Source organism: Molossus molossus, unplaced genomic scaffold (genome assembly GCF_014108415.1).
Source record: "Molossus molossus isolate mMolMol1 unplaced genomic scaffold, mMolMol1.p scaffold_m16_p_12, whole genome shotgun sequence".
NCBI classification, from domain to species: Eukaryota; Metazoa; Chordata; class Mammalia; order Chiroptera; family Molossidae; genus Molossus; species Molossus molossus.
Window position 1 is genome coordinate 54244374 of NW_023425347.1, and position 22089 is coordinate 54266462.

At 36.5% G+C, this 22089-nt stretch overlaps 1 protein-coding gene across 1 annotated transcript in view; it reads right to left on the bottom strand.

Annotated features, from left to right (window-relative positions):
* Nucleotides 1–20810, bottom strand: part of PDE4B (phosphodiesterase 4B) — a 430432-nt gene extending 409622 nt beyond the window's left edge. Inside the window, exons 1-2 of the mRNA XM_036257549.1 lie at nt 20696–20810; nt 15212–15447 (exon numbers count right to left, since the gene is read on the bottom strand). Of these exons, the coding sequence (XP_036113442.1) occupies nt 15212–15447; nt 20696–20737 (278 nt within the window). The 5' untranslated portion in view covers nt 20738–20810. The remainder of the gene's footprint in view (nt 1–15211; nt 15448–20695) is intronic.
* Nucleotides 20811–22089: the final 1279 nt, after the last annotated feature.

Sequence of the window (22089 nt, forward strand, 5' to 3'; positions counted from 1 at the left end):
TTGTTTTCTGCTTTACCTTAAGAAATAATGCCCACTTCTCAAGGTTGTTGTAGAGTTAGATTTAAATAAAATGGGCGATGCAATGACATTATATACTATAGTGTGTTATAGTAAAAATATTATCTATATTGTAAAGTATTATACCTATTATTAGAATCATATAGGTCATATCCTATCTTAAGTGCTTTCTATATAAAACCTGTACTTCCAATATTCTAATGCAATTTTGACCTGATTGATCTCAGAATATATAAGCAATGAGGTGTGAAGGGGATGGTGCATGATTTTAGTATCCATTGTCCATTATCTCACATACCTGAGATGGAGAGTCTGGGGAGAGAGGGAGGCCTTGTGAATTGCTGACTTATAGATCGCAATGCTTTATGCACACGTCAGAAATGCAGTTTCTGTAGTCAGAAGATTTCAGTGGGTGGTAAAAAGCCTGGTAAATGCTAAACAGATGTGTGTGTCATCCATTTTCCATCCTGACATCAGCTTTTGTTGAATCGATGGCATTTGTGCAAAGCATCTGTGGGTATTTTGATCTTTAAAACAAGGCTTTAAGATCTGTCATTGAGAGGCAGCCCAAAAGTATAAAATATTTTTATTGAAAACCCCATCAGACCATAAACTTGCAACAGACTGTGGGAGCCGTAAAGTACATCCTGTGTTTCTGAGCCACCGCCTCTGAGGACTGACCACTTTCCCCCTTTGTGATAATGAGGACAGTTGAAATTGCTTCCAGTCTTGCGGAAAGCATCAGGGAAATTGGCACCACTGTCCCCAGCAGAGGTGAAAGTTGGGGCAGTGAACACTAAGTACATCACACCTAAGTTAATAGGTGCCCAAATAGAATCATCCTGTTTGCAACTGAAACATTTAGAGACGCGAAGCACAACCCTCAGGCAGATGGAGGTGGGAGACAAGCAAACTGATATTTATAATTTTCTTTGAGGGAACGACAAAGGAGAAGCTAGAACTGTTCCTTATGAAAAAGTGCACCATTCGGAAAACCCTGAAACAAGCCTCCCTGCCATCTTTAGCTCTGTGCCTCTCCCCATCCAGCTGAAAATGTGGCCAACAATAGTTTTATCGTGTCATTAAGATGTGAGTATTCTCAAAGCAGCAACCATGATCTAATGTGGGGAAGTTCAATCCCATAACAGGTTAGTTGGCTTGGTGTAGAAAAAAAAAAAAAAAGGCCCCAGACAAAAATCTCATGCTTAGGGATCTGTACAATATACACCTTTGGCTGGAAGAAGGGCAGAAGGTCCACTCCCCCTTATTCTCAGAGCTGACCTGACCTACTTCATTGAGAAAATCTAGGCTGCAATTCTCAAAATGTGGTCCCAGGTCAGTTCCATTAGTATCCCCTAAAATCTTGTGAGAACTAGATTTTCAGGCCCTTTCCCAGACTCTCCACTATAGGGTTGGGGTCCAGCAATCCGTTTTTCAGTAAGTCCTGGGGGTGATTCTATGCACTGAACTATTTGACAACCACTGATTTCCACCTTTGGAGAAGAGGTTCTCCTATTTCTCTTTTTGTCATTTCCAATATATTATTTCTGCCTTGGACTGACATATCTCGAAGAGGATATTTTTAATCTTGGCTAAAGTTCATCTTTTCCCTTGTGTTCCCCCTACTAGTATCAATCACTGCCCATCTCCTTATCGTCAATCTCTCCCCGCCTACAGGATCCTTTTATTCAGCATAAGAGTCTCCACACTGTAACACTTCTTAATCTCATCTACCCCAATTAACTTCCATCCTTCCTCTTTCCTTTCACAAACAAAAATCTTAAAAAGAAATCTTTTCTTGCTACCCTTTCCTTCTGAGCTCTCAGTTTTATACTTTCTAAAAGTTTTATTTGGTTCTCTAGTACTGTATCACTTTTAATACAGCATTCAGTACACAACAGAACATAGGTACCCACCCAGCAGAACTAGAGCATTACCAATGCACTACTGCACATTCCTGCCCATCCCTCTGCCTCCGGGTCCACTCTCCAATCCAGTGCATTCTGACTTCATAGCTCTGCCAACACTTTCACTGGTATCCACTAAATTGAATCATCCAAAGGCCTTTTCTCAGTCCTCACCTTACTTACACTCTGTGCAACGTCTGTATTTCATCGCCAAACCTTCCCTATGGCCTGACTTCTCCTTTTGTAATAATTCTCTATTCTAGTTTTCCTGCTAACTCTCAGACTGTTCATTTTCTGCCTTCTCTCGGGCTCCTTCCCCCTTATTTGGCCTCATGGTATTACTATTTCTTAGGGCTATATCTTTCGTTCAAGATAAAAATTGATATTGATCACTCCCTGAACACCTGATCTGAGCGATTGCACTCATTTCATTGCTTCATTACCACGTGTATATCTCTGATGTCCACACTACGATACAGACACACATTTTTAACTGCCTCCAATGTTTACTTAGTACTTTAAACTCACCCAATTCAAAACTAAACCCACCATCTTCCACTCCATACCTTATCCCCAGCACCCCCACCCCATTTTTTGGTTTTCTTGATGGCATTACCCTTCATCCAGTAGATGCAGCTAGAAACCCTTATGCATCCATGGCTTCTCCTCCTTCTCCTAATCCACATGCCACTGAGCTCTGATTCCCATCCATTCAACCCCATCGTTGCTGACATTTTCCTCCTCCTTTCCATTCCCACATCTACTTCCCTGCTCAAACCCCTCAGCATTTACCATCCACTTCACCCTGAAAGTCTCCTCTCTAGGTTTCCAACCTTCAAACTTTTCTCTTTCCAAACATCCTCTACATTGTTTCTTATTATCTCACTAAAATACAGTTGTGTAAAAAACTTAAATGGCCTCCATTTATTAATCTGGATAAAGCCAAAACTTCAAGACCCTTCATGTTCTAACCTCTGCTCACCTTTTAAAACTCAGATTTCCTGTCTTTCATTTAAGCTATATTTCTACCCATACCTTCTTACATCTCTTACATACCCTAGGAACACTTGCATTCCTTCAATATGTCACTCTGTCTCAAGTAGCCATAGTCTTGTTCATGCTATTTCCTCTCCCTGAAATGTTATTTTCACTCTGTCCAGCAGACAGATGCTTCCTCAGCTTCAAGGTCAAGGATAAATATCAGCTTTCATTGTTGCTTCTCCCTCCAAGGAAAAAGTAAATGCTCCTCACCTGTATTCTTATTCTAGAACTGCATATATTGAATTATATTAATTTGCTTATATCTATTTTCCCACTAAAGTCTAAGGTTGCTAAAGATTCATTCACTTCTTTTTTCAACATTTCCCCTTGAGTCCTTGGCAACCACTTAAATTTTAATGTATCTTGATAATGTTGCTTTTTTTTCTAGAATACCACATAATTTGAATCATATAGTATGTTGCCTTTCCATACTGAATTCTTTCACTTAGCAACATGAATTTAAAATCCATTTGTGGCCCTGGCCGGTTTGGCTCAGCGGTTAGAGCGTCGACCTGCGGTCCTGAGAGACCCGGGTTCAGTTCCCGCTAAGGGCGCGTACATTGGTTGCAGTTTGTCCCCGGCCCTGGTAGGTCGTGCGGGTGGCAGCCACTCGATGTGTCCCTTTCACATCGATGTTTCTGTCTCTCTCTCTGTCCCTCTCTCTCCCTCCCACTCTACCTGAACAAAAAAATGGGAAAATGTCCTCGGGTGAGGATAAAAAAAAAAAAAAATAAAAAAAAAAATAAAATAAAATCCATTTGTGTCTTTCTGTGGCTTGATAGCATTTCTTTTTATCACCGAATAACATTTCATTACATGGACATACTGTAATTTATCAATTTACCTGTTGAAGGCATCGTGGTTGCTTCCAGTTTGGGGTGATTTTTGAATAAAGTTATTATAAACATATTTTGTGCAGGTTTTTGTATAAATATAAGTTTTAAAATCAGTGGAGTAAATACCTAGGAACGTGATGGCCAGATCATATGGTAACACTGTGTTTAGCTTTGTAAAAATGTGCCAGACTGTCTTCCAGAGTTGCTATGTCATTTTGCATTGCCACCAGCAATGAATGAGAGCTCTTGTTGATCCACATTCTTGTCAGCAATCGGTATTGTCAGTTTTTATTTTTATTTTAGTAATTCAAGTAATTGTGTAGTGGTATCTCGTTGTTTTAACTGGCAAATTTCTAATGGCAAATGATTTTGAACATCTTTTCAAATGCTTGCTTGCCATCTGTACATTTTCTTTGGTTAGTAGTTTCTTCATATCATAGGACCATTTTCTAATTGGATTGTTTTCTTATTACATATTTTAAGTATCTTGTATATTTTGGATACAAGTCCATGATCAAATACATGTTTTGCAAATATTTTCTCTTAGTCTATGCCTTGTCTTTTTATTCTCTTCATTGTCTTTCACAGAGCAGACAAGTTTAATTTACTGAAGTCTAACTTACCATTTTTTTCTTTCTTGGATCATGCTTTCGTGGTCCAACCTAAGGTCACCTAGTTTTTCCCCCCTATATTTTATTTTCTAGGAGTTTAGTTTTGCACATTACATATTAGTCTATGATCCATTTAGAGTTAATTATTGTGAAAAGTGTAAAGCCCTGTCTAGATTCTTTTTTGTTGTCATTGTTGCATATGGATGGCTAATTGTTCCAGTGCAATTTGTTGAAAAGACTGCCCTCTCTTGACTGAATTTTCTTTGCTCCATTGTCAAATGTCGTTGACTATATTTTATGGGTCTATTTCTGGGCTCTCTATTCTGTTCCATTGATTAATGCATCTATTATTTGCCAAAAAATGCTATATTGATTAATATAGCTTTAAAGTAAGCCTTGAAGTCAGATAGTGTGAGTCTTCCAACTTTCTGCTTCTTCAGTATTATATTGGCTATTCTAGACCTTTTGTCTTTCATATAAAGTTTAGGATCAGTTTGCTCATATGTACAAAATAATTTACTGGGTCCAGCCGGTGTGGCTCAGTGGTTGAGTGTCGACCCATGCACCAAGAGGTTGTCGGTTCGATTCCTGGTCAGGGCACATGCCCAGGTTGTGGACCTGATCCCCAGTGGGGGGCATGCAGGAGGCAGCCAATCGATGTTCTCTCTCATCAATGTTTCTCTCTCTCTCTCCCTCTCACTTCCTCTCTTTCTAAAATCAATAAAGGGAAAAAAGTTCAAAATAGTTTACTGGGATTTTTATTGAAATTGCATTGAATCTATAGATAAAGTTGGAAAAATGCATCTCAATAATTTTGACTATTTTAACCCATAATTATAGTATACCTATTTATTTAGATTTTCTTAGATTTCATATCAGAATTTTGTACTTTTCTGCATACACATTCTGTACATATTTTTAGATTTATATCTAAATATTGCTTTCTTGTTTTCATGCTACTTTAAATGGCATTTGTTGTTATTACTATTTTAAATTACAATTGTTCATTTCTAGTGTGTAGAAAAGCAATCAATTTTATATATTAACCTTGTAATCTACAACCCTTGTTATATGTATTTATTAGTTCCTGGAGTATTTTGTTTTGTTTTTGACAATTCTTTTGGATTTTCTACATAGATAATCATATCATCTGCAAACACAAAGTGTTTTATTTCTTCCTTTCTAAACTGTAAACCTTTTACTTCCTTTCCTTGTTGTACTGCAGTAGTGAGGCCTTTCAGTATAATGTTGAATAATTTAGTCAGACAGGACATCCATACTTTGTTCCCAATCTTATAGAGAAAGTATCTAGTTTTTTACTATTAAGTATGTTAGCTAAAATTTTTTACAGAGGTCTTCAAGTTGAGGATGTTCTCCTTTATTTCTAGTTTGATGAGAGTTTTTATCATAAATGGATATTGGATATTGCCAAATACTTTTTCTGTATCAAATGATAGAATTATATGATTGTGCTTCCTCAGTCTGTTGGTGTAGTTGATTGCATTGACTGACTTCAAGTGTCGAACCAGCCTTGCATATCTGGAATAAATCACTTGGCCAGGGCATGTAATCCTTGTTATACATTGTTGACTTTCATTTGCTAATTCTTTTGAAGATTTTTGTCTCTATGTTCATCGAAGATATTAGTCTGTAGTTTTCCTTTCTTGTACTATCTTTGTCTGATTTGGGTGTTATGGTAATGATGGTCTCATTACTGTCTACTTCAATTTTCTGGAATAGATTTGAGAGAATTGATATAATTTCTTCCTTAAATGTTTGGTAAAATTCATCAATGAAACCATATAAGCCCGGAGCTGTCTTTTTTGGTAAGTTATTAATTTTTTATTTGATGTCTTTAATAGAAATAGGTCTAATTATGTTATCTCTTTCCCCTCTGCGAGCTTTGGTACTTTGAATCTTTCAAGGAATTACTCCATTTTATCTAAATTTTCAAATATGTGGGTATAGAGTTGCTTACAATATTCTTTAATTTTTTTTATCTCCATGAGATCAACAATTATTATCTCTCTTTTGTTTCTGAAAACAGTAATCTGTGTTTTTTCTTCTTTTCTTAGTTATGCCTGCCAGAGGATTATCAATGTATTGATCCTTCCAAAGAACCATATTTTGATTCCATTGTTTTATCTGTTTTCCTGTTTCCGATTGCACTGATTTCTGCTCTGATTTTTATTATTGATTTTATTCTGCTTGCTTTAGTCTTAATTGTTTCTTTTCTTTTAGTTTCCTAAAATAGAGGCTCTATTGATTTTAGCTTCTTTGTTCATGTCAAATATATATTATAATGCTATAAATTTCCCTCTAAGCACTTTTTGCTGTATCCCACAAATTATAATAACTTATATTTTTATTTTCACTCCGTTCAAAATATTTGTAGTTTTCTCTTGAGATTTCTCTTTGACCCATCTGTTATTTAGACTTTGGATGTTTAATCTCCAAACATTCAGAATTTTCTTTTATTGAATTCTTGCTTAATTGCATTGCAGTTTGAGAATATACTTTGTATGATTTTTTTTATTCTTTTAAACTTGTTAAGGTGTATATTTTAGCCCAGAATAGTTGTATCTTGGTGAACTTTCAATGCAAGCTTAAGAAAAAAATATATATTCTGCTGTTGTTAAATGGAGTGTTCTATAAAAAAAAAAAAATCAAGTTATCTTATAGTGCTGTTCAGGTCAAATATATCTGAAATTACTTTCTGCCTGTTTGTTCTATCAGTTACTGAAAAGGTGGTGTTGAAGTCTACAACCATAATAGTGGATTTGTCTGTTTCTCTTTGCAGACTTATTAGTTTTTTCTCATATATTTTGATGCCTTGTTGTTGGGTACATAAACACTAATGATTGCTACATCTTCTACTGTAATGGCTCTCTGTACCCCTGAAAATTCTTCTTGATTTTGAAGTCTGTTTTAACTAAACTTCATATAGTCACCCTAGCTTTCTTTTGATTAATATCAACATAGCACATCTTTAAGTATATTGTATGTTGTTACTATTATTATCTTACTCAGTTATGTTTTATGTAGTCAAGAAAGATTAGTTAAGAAAACTAATGTTATTTTATCCTTATTTATTTCTTCTTTTACACTCTTCTTTATGTGGATCCAAGTTTATGCCTTATATAATTTTCCTTCTCACCAAAAAAATTCTATTATCATTTCTTTCAGGACAGGAGTGTTGATGATGAATTCCTTTAAGTTTCATTTGCATTTAAAAAAGTGTTTATTTTTCCTTCACTTTTGAATAATAATTTTTCTGGTTATAGATGTATGGGCTGATGGGGGTCGGGGGGTCTTTCAACACTTTAAATAATTGACTCCACTCTCTTCTTGCTTTCATAATTTCTAACAAGAACTTTGCTATAATTCTTATGCTTGCTCCTCTCTACATACGGTTTTTATTCTTTGGCTTCTTCTGAGATTTTATCCTTGTTTTCGGTTATCTATATTTTGGATATGATATGCCTAGGCATAGGCATCTTGGTATTTCTCCTTATAGGTATTCTCTAACCTTACTAAATCTGTGGTTTATTGTCTGTCATCAATTTTGGAAAATAGCAATTACCTCAATATTTACATCTGCTCCATTGTCTATTTACTTCTGATATTCTAAATATGCATATGTTACACCTTTTGGAATAGTCACATGGTTCTTGGACATTCCTTCATTTGTTTGTTTTAGGTTTGGGGATTTTTTTCCTCTCTTTACATTTCAGTTTGGCAAGTTTCTATTCACCTAACTTCAATCTCAGTGAGTCTTTCTTCAGCCTAATCCAGTCTACTAATGAGCTCATCAAAGGCAGTGTTCATTTCTGTTACAGAGTTTTCATTTCTAGCATTTCCTTTTGATTCTGTGTTAGAGTTTCCATCTCTCTGCTTTACACTACTCATCTCTTCTTGATTGTTTACTTTTTCCATTAGAACCTTTATTAGATACATCAGTCATTTAAAATACTATTTCTGATCATTTCAACATCTGTGTCATATCTGGGTCTGATTCTGATGTTTGGTTTGTTCCTTCAGAGTGTGTGTGTGTGTGTGTGTGTGTGTGTGTGTGTGTGTGTTTGTGTGTGTGTTTTTGCCTTTTTGCATGTCTTATATTTTCTTGTTAAAAGCCTAACAGGATGTATCAGATAAGAGAAACTAAGGCAAACAGGCCATTAGTGTGAAGTTTCATCTTGGTCTGGCTAGGGCTTGGCTGGGTTAAATGTTTGCTATAGTGGTGGATGCTGGAGGTTTCAAATGCCTCTAGTGTCTTTGTTCTCCTCTGTTTTCTTTGGCCTTCCCTAGGAACTACTCCTACATAAAACCTGTTTCTTGAAGCTTTGTAAGCTTTAATCTACTTTTATTATTCTGAAACCCTGTTGGTGTGGTGGTAAGGTGTTGGGGGAAAGAAGCATTTTATAATTTTATAGTGAAACGTCAGATTTTTAGTGGACCTATGTCACAAGTGTTTTCTAGCTTCTTCCCACCCATAGGGAAGATAGACAGGCCAGAAGGGGCTAAAGTTGAGGAAATGTCCTCACCCTAGGTGGAATGGGGCGCTGGTAACGCATTTCCCCCTAAAGAATAGGACTCTTTAAAGAATAGCCTGGGCATATTTCATGGTTACTTTTCTCCTCACTGCACCAGAGCAAAAAGAAAAACTTCCTTGGTTCTTCACCATAAAAAAGTGGTGAGGAGCCCTGGCCGGTTTGGCTCAGCGGTTGGAGTGTCCGCCTGCGGTCCGGAGAGACCCGGGTTCGGTTCCCGCTAAGGGCATGTACCTCGGTTGCAGTTTGTCCCCGGCCCTGGTTGGTCGTGCGGGTGGCAGCCACTCGATGTGTCCCTTTCGCATCAATGTTTCCCTCTCTCTCTTTTCCTCTCTCTCCCTCCCACTCTATCTGTACAAAAAAAGGAAAAATATCCTCGGGTGAGGATAAAAAAAAAAAAGTGGTGAGGTTATTGAAGGTAAAGTCCCCAAAGGAAAAAAAGTTTGGTACATCATTTGCTAGCAAGCGATATTTTTGCTATTTTTGCAAAAAACAGCTGAGCTCTTCGTATTCTACATAGCACTAGTACAGTTCTAATTTAAAACTGCTGGTACCAAGCCTAGGTGGGCAGCACTAAATTAAATTTTCTGCATTCATTCTCCATCAAGGTCTAAGGAAAAAACTGTAGACAAATCTAAATTCACATAGACTGAATAAAGGCCATACATTTAAAAAATATTAAAATAATTACTAGATGAATTTTCAGGTGATACAATTAATTGTAGATGAACCTTTATATTTTGCTTGTGCCCTAAAAAATTAATAATCTTACCCCCAAACACTATGGACTTAAGACTCTAAAGAAAAGCCGAGCAAAGGTGAAACATATCAAAGGGGAGCCAGACAGCACAGTAACAGAGCCCAGTTCTGTATGGGAACATAGCTCAGGGGTAGAATCATCCACTCTGAAAAGATGCATGCAAATGGATAAGATTTGTTTTATAGTAGATGCTTTTATCAAATTCAGAACTCAAAAATTTAGGAATGTTTAAAATTCCTATTTAAGTCAAATAACAATATAGTTAGAAGTGAGGAGAAGGTAATGGCTGGAAAGAGGTATAGAGAATAACCTCTGGGGTACTGGTAAAGCTCAGATTCTTGATTTGGGTGTTGGTTATATGTTTGTAAAATTTTATCAAGTTACACCTTTAAGATATGTATACTTTTCTGTATGTAGATTATATTTCAATAAAAAATATTGTAAGTATGAACAAGAGCCATCAGAAAATACAGATAATAGAAAACAGACTTATAAAAAGTTTAGATATATGAGTGAGCAAAGGGATAAAATAATTATTCTCATTATATTTTTAAAAAAATATAAAACCTTCAAGGTATCTATAATGCAGTAGGCAGCCTTTGAACTGATTTCTACCTCATTGTATCCATGCTCTTGTACAATCCCCCGCTTTGTGCATGAGCTAGACCTAACAAATAGAGCATGTGAAAGTGATGAAATGTCACTTCCAAAATTAAGTTGTAAACAGACTTTGACTGCTGTCTTACTCACACTCCATTTTCATTTCTCTCTCTCTCTCTCTCTCTCTCTCTCTCTCTCTCTCTCTCTCTCTCTCTGGGTTATGTCTGGATTCTCCATTTCACTATAAACTACTGACACCCAGCACAAGGCTGCTGATACTTGAGACAGGGTTTCTAATTTTCAGAATGATTTACTGGCTACTGATCAAGACAAGAGACACTACCATTTGTTGATTGCTTATCATATGCTTTTAACTAAACTAAGTACCTTATAGAGATAATCATATTTATTCCTCACAATGGCCTATATGAGGTGAATACAATTGCTCTCTTTATGAAGATAAATACATTCAAGTTAGAAAATAGACAAGCATGTCTCAAATGTCAGAGTCTGGATTTGATACTTCTATAGAAGGGACAAGTCTACAATTCTCAAAGTGTCCTTGAGTTAAATGAACTCAAACTTTACAAGAAATATTATTCTAACAGATATAGCACCACACTTGTCAAAATTGAACTCCCATCAGGTGCCAGTCATCACCTTTTTTTGTTGCTGGATTGTGAGGAATTTGTTTTGGGGGAAGAGTCTGAGATGGCATTAGAGACAACAGAGAGCTCTGGAAAGCATATGTTTACCAACTGGTGTGAGGTATTTCTATATTATAACAACTGACACCACTGGTACCATTGTCGACGTGCTGAAAAATAAATCTGTAGTAATCTTAAGACTTCAAATCTGTGATTATGCAGAAACATAACCAAGACTAATCACAGAAGCTAAGTGATTGAATAAGCAGTACAGGTGCAATATGCCCATTTTAGTTCTCAGTGATTGACTATGACTATTTTAATGCTAATTCAGCTAAACAGACGATGTAAATCCGTGCCCACAATTTTAACCCAGTCTCACTAGAATGTGTAAACAGGCTTCTCAATCAAATACAGACTGTCTGATGAACCAATTCATGCTAATAACTATGATCCTGGGGTCTCGGCAATGTAATTCTTAGTGTATTTAATAACCATCAATTAAAAGATGCTTGGCATTATTCAATGAGCACATATTGGGCTACCCATTAGCATGATAGATAGAGTTCAGCATGTGGCAAGGTTTTATGGCACATGATACAAATCACAGATTTTAATGATTTACTGGAATGGAATTGCATGAAATTTAATATGTTTAGTCCTGCTCCTTAATAAATGATGTAAACAAAAAGTGATTTTAAAAGCACTATGTTATTATTAATTAAAATTATATAAAATATAGAGAAAATATTTTTCATTTTAATGACAAAACCATGTTATATAAGCAGGTTATTCTTGGAAAATGTCTGAGAGTTAAGTAGAGAAAACATTTTTTAAATGCTAATTATTAAATATATAATAAAAGGCATATTTGAAGCAATGTCTTAGTACAATTTTAATCACAGTTATAAAATAATACTTGATTAACTCTTTAACACTATATTAAAATAGCCTTTTTTTTTTTTTTTTTTTTTTTTTACAGATGCTGCTAAATAGTTCAAGCATCTCTCACAGCAAAATTTTCAGTCCTCTTTTGAATTACAATGAAGTATTTAATTTTATAGATAATCAAAAATTGATATTGTAAAGTGGGATTATAATTTTAAAAAGCTAGAAATAATTATTATATAGAGTACAATAATATTATCTTCTGCCATATATGTATATATATTTTTCCTGTGGGTACTCTGATGGAATTTTTTAAGTCATTTAAAAATTTTTTAATTATAGTTGACATACAATATCATATTAGTTTCAGATGTACACCTCAGTGATTAGATATTGTATAACTTACTAAGTGATCATCCTGATAAATTTAGTACTCATTTCACACCATATATAGTTATTAGAATATTATTGACTATATTCCCCATGCAGTACTTTACATCACCATGACTATTCTGTAACTACCAATTTGTACTTCTTAATTGATTCACCTCATTTACCCATGCCTTTAACCCCCCTCCCATCTAACAACCATAAAAATGTTCTCTGTATCTATGAGTCTGTTTCTGTTCTGCCTGTTCATTTATTTTGTTTTCAATTGTTGATAGATATGTATTTATTGCCATTTTATTGTTCATATTTATTATCTTTTTTCCTCTTCTTTTTAAAGAAGACTCTTTAATATTTCATGTAATACTGATTTGGTAGTGATGAACTCCTTTAGCTTTTTCTTGCCTGGGAAGCTCTTTATATGTCCTTCAATTCTAAATGATAGCATTGCTGGGTAGAGTAATCTTGGTTGTAGGGTCTTGCTTTTTATCACTGAATATTTCTTACCAATCCCCTCTGGCCTGAAAAGTTTCTGTTGAGAAATCAGCTAAAAGTCTTATGGGAATTTCCTTGAAGGTAACTAACTGCTTTTCTCTTGCTGCTTTTAAGATTCTCTGTCTTTAACATTTTGCATTTTAATTATAATGTGTCTTGGTGTGAGCATCTTTGGGTTCATCTTGTCTAGGACTTTCTGGATTTATATGACTATTTCCTTCACCAGATTAGGGAAATTTTCTGTCATTATTTTTTCAAATAGGTTTTTAATTTTTTGCTCTTTTTCTTCTTCTTCTGGCACCCCCATTATGTGAATGTTGGCATGCTTAAAGTTGTCCCAGAGGCTCTTTACACTATCCTCATTTTTTTTTTTGGCGGGGGGGGGGGGGGTGGTTGTTTTTTTCTCTTTGCTGTTCTGACTGGGTGTTTTTTGCTTCAGTATATTCCAAATTGCTGTTTTGATTCTTGGCTTCATCTACTGTCCTGTTGATTCTCTGTAAATTATTTTTCATTTCAGTTAGCATATTTATCATTTCTGACTGGTTCTTTGTTATGATTTCCGTGTCCATTTTTATGCTATTATAGTTCTAAGTTGATCTACTCTTCCCTTAAGTTCATTGAGTATCCAGTGTTTTAAATTCTGCATCTACTAGATTGCTTGTCTCCATTTTATTTAGTTCATTTTTCTGGAGTTTTGTTCTGTTTTTTCATTTGTGAATGTTTCTTTGTATCTTCATTTTGGCAGCCTCCTGTGTTTGTTTCTATGTATAAGGTAGAGCTACACATCTCACAGACTTGGTAGAGTGGCCTAATGTAGTAGGTGTCCTGTGGGATCCATTGGCACAGCCTCCCTGTTCACCCAAGCTGGGCAATCCAAGTGAGCTCTCCTACCAGTGGGCTGTGTATACCCTACTGTTGTAGCTGAGCCTTGATTGCTGTTGGCGTGTCAATGGGAAGGACCCCCTCCCTGAGGCCAAGCAGCTACAAGGACAGCTATGATGGGGTCCACCCTACAGAGCAGGACTTACATCAGTGGGGCTCTGGTGCCCTCTGAGTACACCCCTTGAGTGTGTCACTTGTGGAGGTGGTTGGGTAGTGTTTTGACATGATTCAAAGCTGTCCACCAGGTGAGCTGGCTCTGGAGCCTCCTGGGAGGTGTAGGCCCAAGTCAGTTGCCATCTGTGATTGGCCCAGGGCCATTCAACATGAGCTACAAAGTGATTGGCAAATAGCTGCCACTTGTGCTGAGCTTAGAGGTACCCAGGAGAGATCAAGCTGTGAAACAAGGCTAGCTGCCACTAGTGCCAAGCCTGGAGCTATTCAGCAAGAGATAAAAGGCATGCTGATGCCAGATGCTACTTGTTTGAGAGATTTTAGAAAAGTCTGAAGCCTGAACAAAGACAGGGAATTCATACGGAAAAGTCACTGGAAACAGCTTGGGTGGGCCCATGAGTTGGGTGGGGCTGGGTCTCAGACAATCACCAGGGCAGGGCAAGAAGTGATAGCTGGGTTGATTGAGAACCAGACATGGTGCCCACCTTCCAGGTCTATGGGGAAAGGGCTCAGAAAATGTACAATGGCCTCTGCCAGCATTTCTGTCTGGGAGAAAGTTGCTCCTCCATCTCTCGCCATGTGTAGACAGTTCAGTGCCTCCTGTAAATCCCTGGAGACTTTTGAGCTGCTGCTCCAGCACTGGAGTTCAAAAGGAGTGTGTCCAAATAAGTACATGCACAGGCCCTTTAAGAGGAATGTCTGGGACTCTGGAAGCCCTCCATCTCACTCAGCCATACTCCCCACTAGTTTTTACACTCAGAAGTTATGAGAACTTCTCTTTATGGGACTGAAACTCTGGGCTGGGGGGGGTGGCTAGTATGGGGCCAGGACCCCTCACTACTCAGGGGGACCTCCACAGCTATGTCCCTCCCAATTTTTATCATCACAATCTGTGTGGTACCAGCCAATTCAGAGTCTTCACCCCTCCTACCAGTCTCAATGTGGCTTCTTCACATTCTCACTTGCAGGACTTTAGTTCGGCTAGACTTCAGGTGGTTCTGAATAATGGTTGTTCTCAGTTTAGTTGTAATTTTGATGTGGTTGTGGGAGGATTTGAGTATACCACCACTTTAACTGGAACTGACAGAATATTGGTTTACTAAATTAAAACATATTGACATGCACTAAATAGTTCTATTTAAAAAGAAAAAAGGTCATAGGCAGTAATTCTGCTTTCCCTTGACATTAATAAAAATGTATCTCATTTCTTTCTCAATAGGCTCCTTCCAATCTAAATAGGTAGAAAATATCTGCACTGTTCAAAAGGCCTCCTCTTCTACCCAAAGTAAAACACATTGTCAAAATGTCAATAGCTTTCATTATCCCACAGATAACCGACATTTTAATAACAAGAAATTGTATTTGGAGTAGTTGGGAAATAAAACTTAGAATTGACATTTAATTTTGAGGCTACTCACCACTCCTGGCTTGCAGTTGTAATAGCAATGCTTGGAAGTGTCGTCAAAGGCAGCGTGGTTGGTCTGGAAATGCCGTCCCCATCAGGAGTCCTGGCCCTTTCACTCTGTCTTTGGGACAGTGGTGGTAACTGTAAGTTTCCTGAGCAACACCTTCTCCCTCTCCAGAGGTCAATGCCAAGTGTGTTACTAGAACTGTAGGATTTACTCAAGCTACATTCAAAATAATCTTTAACATTCTGGAGAAACCACAGGGAGAGAAAGAAAGGAGAAAAAAAAAAAGAAAATTCAAATGTTAAAAATGATGCACAGTGGAGTAAAATAAGAAACTAAATGATCAAGTTGTCACTCATAGTCCTGATTCATTATCTCACAATCAGAATCTAACATTGATGTCAAAAGCTGAAGAGAAAACAAGGAAGGGGGAGGTTAATTCTCAGCTTTTACAATAACATATCAGTTGCGTATTCATGGTGGTCGTTAGGACTGTGGATAATATTTCCCATTTATGGCACGTGGATTAAAGGGATTTTTATGTTCTTTTCCTTTTTAAGGTTTTTCTTTCTTTTTCTTTTTTAAATTTATTTGTTTGCTAAAGTGAAAACTTATAATTAAAAATATATTTAGGAAATCAGTGACATTCCACAACATAGGAACAATCTTTACTGGCTAAAATGTAAAGTTTCTAGTTTAGTGTTTTAAAATAAAAATACTTTCTATCATAGGACAGTAAGATGGAATAGTTAGAAAATTATAGTTGACTGCTATTTTTGTTCCAATAAAAGGTCTTAGGGTTGAGATTTCATTTTTTATTACTCACATTATATAAGAGCTCAGAAAAAGAAGAGTATAATTAATCCAGTCCTGGGTTGAACTGCAATGTTCAATACTTGCCCTGATGCTGACATGAATGAAATTCTTGTGAGAAGATAAAAGTATTGTACTATAACCAACGACAAGATGTATTTATTCTTCTTATATATCTCTTGGTGATGATGGTTCCTGGTAATATTGGGAGTGGGGATCCCAGTAGGGTTATTGCCTGGTTTCTCATTCATACCAGCTCAAAGACAGAAATGTTATAGCACTACAAATGGCCACTGATAGCAACTTGGAATTTGAAAAACATAATTGTCATTCTCTGCTCTTATCTTAATAGAGAATAATGGAAGTCCTACCATCTGGCCAAGGTCCCTCACCTGAAAGACATTCTGTCCCTCTAAAAAAACAGGTACTTCCTACAACCCTTTCAAAATAGACTTGGGAGAACCTGGGACTAGATGTCCTGAGGTTTAAACAAACATCTCTGCCCCCACTCCTCCACCCATACCGATCCTGGGTCATTCAACAAATATTTGTTGTACACCTATTATAGTTTTGTGCTGTGCTATGTAAGAAAGCTACAACAGTGAAAAACGATGTAGCAAATGTTCTCGTAGAACTTGTGTTCTAAGGATTTATATTTCTCTGATCTCCACAGGACATTTTGATGATGGAAATATGGGCAAGAATAGGCCTGACCATTTTCAGGGGCCCCACTCTCCCTGCCAAAATGGGATATAATAATATTTTCTTGTGCTTGACTTATGGTTTCAGAATACAATGTATTTGAGGTTCCATAGAAACACAATTCGGTAATAGGAAGAAAACAGAACAATCGAGAATTTTCCAGAGTTGGAAATATTCTGAAATGTATCCAGTGTTTTACTGTTTAGTAACTAGTTGTTATATTAAATACATTGTAGGCCTAGCATTTACTGTAGTCAGTGTGTCCATGTGTGCATGTGCACTTGTGTTTGTGTGCACATGTGTGCGTGTGCATGCGTGCATGTGTGTGTATGTGTGTGTGTATGCATGTGTGCTAGAAATAAGAGACTGAGGTGAAAACTTAGAAGAAATAAATTTCTTTCTCAAACACTGATAGACAAGTTAAGAAGACAGAATATACAAAGTCTTCCTAAAGAGAGATTAAAGAACAAATTAAAATTCAGAACTCATAACTATAATTCAGTCTAGCTTCAAATATGGATGTAAAGAAAGCAATGATTATCTGGGAAGCAAAGTCTTGAGAATATACTTTACCCCCTATGCAAGAAATACTGTACTAGAGAACAGAAACAGGTATATCATTAATTTAGACACCAACAACCATAGTCCTTTACAAAATGGAAATACTATTAACTAGGTTTCACAGTAGTAAATGAACTAATTAGGTACTTGTTTGATAGATGTTATTTGAAAAGTAACAAAGTCACACCTACCATAAAATATCTCCTACACAGACTTGCCAGCAGGCTTGAATTTACAGATTTAAAGTCATTCTTTGAGTTAAAGGAATGTGTTTCAAAAGACCTCAGTTAACGTGAAAATACATTACCACAAAAGAGCATAATGGAGAAAAGCTTTTTAGAAATTAAGTTAAATACTGGAAACACTAACAGGTTTTACAAACACTAATTAACCCATGTAGAGTTATTTATAATTACCTAAAGCTCCCTAATTCATGCTCATAATTTGTATAGTACTGACATTCTCAAAGGCAACATCTAATTCCATCAACTCTCAATTACTGAACTTGTGACCATGGGCTTATCTTCTAATTGTAAGCAGCACGATTCACATCTCTACACCACTCATCAGATCAAAGACTTGGGGGAAAGGAACATTAATTTGAATGTTACCTTTGGAAATCCAAAGTTTGTAAATGTATCACACTGCCCAAAATTAACTTAGGTCTTTATAATCCTAAGGGAAACATCCAAACAGGTTATCACAAAAGAAATGTTAATGTGAAACCCTGCACCTCAGTAGGACAAGTTTTCAGGGAGGAAGAAAGGGATTCTTTGTCATATCCTCATATCAAAACTTACCTTAATGTTAGGGCCACTAGAGTGTCCAGATGAGGTTTATTGGTGCCTAAGTGGTCAAGGCTTTCTTGTTTTTGCTGTTGTTCTGTTTGTCTTTAGTTTAGTGTATTTCAGTCATTTTGGGAACTTGCTATAATTTTTGAATTCTTATGATTTAACTCATGGTGAGAAAATTAGTTTAGATATTTCCAAGGGCTTCTAGTGTGCTTGTGTACACATTCAATTTGGATAATAGGCCAGAGTTTTGCAAACCTTGTTGATATTAGGAATGGAAATTATTGGAAACATTAAATAACACTTGGGGGCCCTCATCAAGACTAAATGTCATAATGCTCTGTGCAACAGTAATAAAATAATTTTGTCTTTGGAAAAAATGCAGTTCTATCACAGACAATCACTACCAATTGTGAGAGTACTTTTCTAGATGTGAGTTAGTCAGTCTCTCTGTCTCTCTCTGTCTCTGTGTCTCTTTCCCTTCCTCTCTCCCTCCCTTCACCTCTCTCTATCACTTATATACATATCTCCTGGTCTCTTTACTTATTTCCCCTTTTCAATTCCTTCCCAAACCAGCTACTCCTCCTCTCTAAATGATTCGGCAATCCTTTTAGTCATAGTTAATTGCTCATGTTTAGTACTTGATCACTTAATTTACCCCTCACTTCTGGAACTTAGTTCTTGATGCAAAGTACTGAACGTGTACTATCCCTATGTCACTCATCATATAACATCTCCTATTAAAACTGTTTTTGTATTATAAGTATATGAAGGCAGTAGCCGTGGTTATTCACTTGTCTATTCCCCAGAGCCAAACACAGTGTCTTGCATGCAGTAAAGGCCTTTGCACATGCTGTTCCTTTACCAGAAATGTTCTTCCCCAGATCTTCACAGGGCTTACTTCCCGTTTGTCCTCTGTCTATATGTTATCTTCTCATGTTAACTGCCCATAAACACTCAGTTCTCACCATCTAATCATAATCTCTCCCTGACCGACTTTATTTTTCTGTACAGTTCTTCTTATAGCTGGGATTGTTTTATAATTTACTTATTTATTTCTGTCCTCTTATCTGGAATATAAGCTCAAAAGGGACAAGGACTCTATGCTATTTCTTCCTGAATCTCTAGAACCTAATCAGTGTTTGGTACATAATAGTTACTAAATTTATATCAGATGAATATTCAAATCCCTGATTTGAAAATAAATGTTTGCTGAGTTAAAATAAATGAGAATATAATAAAATACCCCTTACTTATGGATGGAACTTACTTCAAGACTGTGGTATGTAAAATGTAAGTCTGCAAAGTTGCTGTTGTTCTGAGGAAATAAATACTGTGTAACTTTTGCACTGTACTCAAAAGGTTGAAGTGCATAGTGAAACATTCCAGATCATAACTGTCCACTAGAAGTAATGTGTAAGCCACAAATGAGAGTCAAATGTGTAATTTTAAATTTTCTAGCAGCCACATAAATACAAAGGTGAAATTATTTTTTAATAGTAAATTTTACTTAGCCTAAAATATCCAAAATATCACTTCATCATGTAATCCATACAAAAAGTATTAATAAAATATTTTACATTCTTTTCTAATTGTACTACTATATATTCAAAATCCAAGACCTATTTTATGCTTTCAGTAAATCTCCATTCATTCTGACTAATGCTCAAGAGCCATGTTGGACGATGCAGATCTCAGTAGTAATTATCCACTCTGGTGGGGTTAATATTCTTTGAATGTGCTTTTCTTTTTTGCAAATTCTTGTATGCAACCTTCCCATCTTTTGACTGTGGCAACCACTACCTCCGGGAGGATCAGGAGTATCAGCAGAAGGATACAATGAAAAAGAAAGGGTGGCTGTCCATCTTTTAGACAGAATGCACTGCTTAGTTTTATTCAGTCAGAAAATAGAATCTTGGAGCACACAGTACACAAATAGTATTAAAGAATAACCCCAAGTGTGTGTGTTTTTTTAAGAGGAAAAGGATTTCTAAATTCCAGAAGTTTCCCTGTAGATAACCTGAGCAGAGCATAGATGTCCAAACACAGCTTTTACTGTCTATAACTGAGAACATGGAATATTAATGAAGGGAAGTTCCCTTATTGTCAAGGAGCAGGAAAGGGGGAAATAACGAAAGGAAAGATCATGACAATGAGAACAGAACACTAACGAGGCCCCTTAACAAGGAAGAGCAGAGCTAGCAAGGGCAGAGGAGCGCGTGTGGAGGACAAGGGCCTCACAGCACAGTCTCCCTCTGCACCTGCAGGTCCTGGAGGTTCCCGCAGCCATACAGGGATGCAGAAGGTAGCTGAGAATTAGCCTGAGAAGGGACAAGCTACAGCATGAGGCAAAGGGACCAGGAGTCCATGGGGTGGACAGCCCACAGGTAAGGGCTACCAGAAAGCAGAGCTGAGTCTTTTCAACAACCAAATCCCCCACTGAGTGGTTAGGTCAAGAGCCTAGGCAGTGGAGGAGAAGGTCAGACTTGAAGTTTGGGTCGTAGAAACACCTCGTGACAAAGTGGTGGTGTTAAACAACCTGGCCCTTCCTTTTAATAGAATTATGCAGTGACTTCTTTATTGAGAAGAGGAAAAGTGGGCGGGATCTCTGACTTTTGGGACTTACATCATCTGCTGTCACAGTCATCACACTTCTGCTTTTCTTCATTATAGAGATGATAGATATCCCCTCTCACAATGTCTGTGATTCAGTGTAGCTTTGCTGGCAATTTTTAAGACCTACAAGGGAAAAAAAAAAATGACACACAAAATAAACAGTTTGGTAGCCTTAGTTAAATACAAATTTGTATTCCACAAATTAACATTTGAATGTACACAACATACATGCATAAGTAAATATCACCATTTACCAAGTCAGTTCGATCTGACACGTGAGAAAAGAGGTTCACAAAGTACAAAAATCCAAGAAGTAAGTACAAAGCTCTTTGGGGAAAGGGAATATTATAACAATTAGGATCCCAAATAAGCAATGATCACTAATTACATAGATATAATGTATATTTGTAAAGGGTTTTATACTTAAAAAGTGCTATGCAATACAATATTTCTTTTGATCCCCACAACAGTCTGTGAGATTATTTTTATCTTTTTTTCCTAATGAGAGAACAGAGCATCAGAAAAATAATTTAGCCAAGGTAACAGCTAAAATATGGCAGATTTAGAACTTCAGAAATATGACTCCTTGATACTACTGTCAAAAAAAAAAATTAAAAAGGAAAAGAAAGAAAAGTAAACCAATACAAAAAATTTATACGTAATCAAAAAATTCTTAATTTCAATTTTACTCTTAGTTTAAACTTCACACATGAATAAGTACTTAGGCAAATATTCATCACAGAGAATTTTAGCTACCAGTAGATAGAAAGAGCTAGAATCCCCTGGTCTCAATCACACAAACCTGGGCGTTTTGAGGCAGAGACACTGCAGTTCATGACATTTGTTTTGTGTAAATCATTGGAAGTCCCTTCAGAAACAACCTCAAAAACATTAGCAACATGTAAGGGCGCACCCTAGCTGTGGAAGCTGAAGGAAAACTAGCTACAGGTTTATGAAAACTCAGGATATTAAAACAGGCCCAAATTTAAAGTTCAGGAATATGATAGCTTATAAGTGACTATGAAGAATTGTGAGTTTGAAGAACCAAACTGAAAAAGATATACTATAGACATTATTGAATCCAAGAAGCCTTTGTCCTTATGGTGCTTTCTCAAGAGGTTGATATAGAAAAGGCCCCGCATTATTGCTGAGCTCAAGAAGCTCCTGTTTTCTCACTCTGTGGATTTAAACTCTTAACATATGCCTGATTTGAAAAGTCTGCTTCTGGAACATGAAGATATATATAGATTAAGAGCGTAATGAAATGGTAGCTATGTGACTAGGAATACTAAGTAGTGGCATTGTATCATCACCCGGGAAACCAGGGTTGAATCTCTACCACATAATTTGACTATATTATGCAGTAGTTGGCAGCAAAATTGAGTAGATAAGAGAATGGGGGGA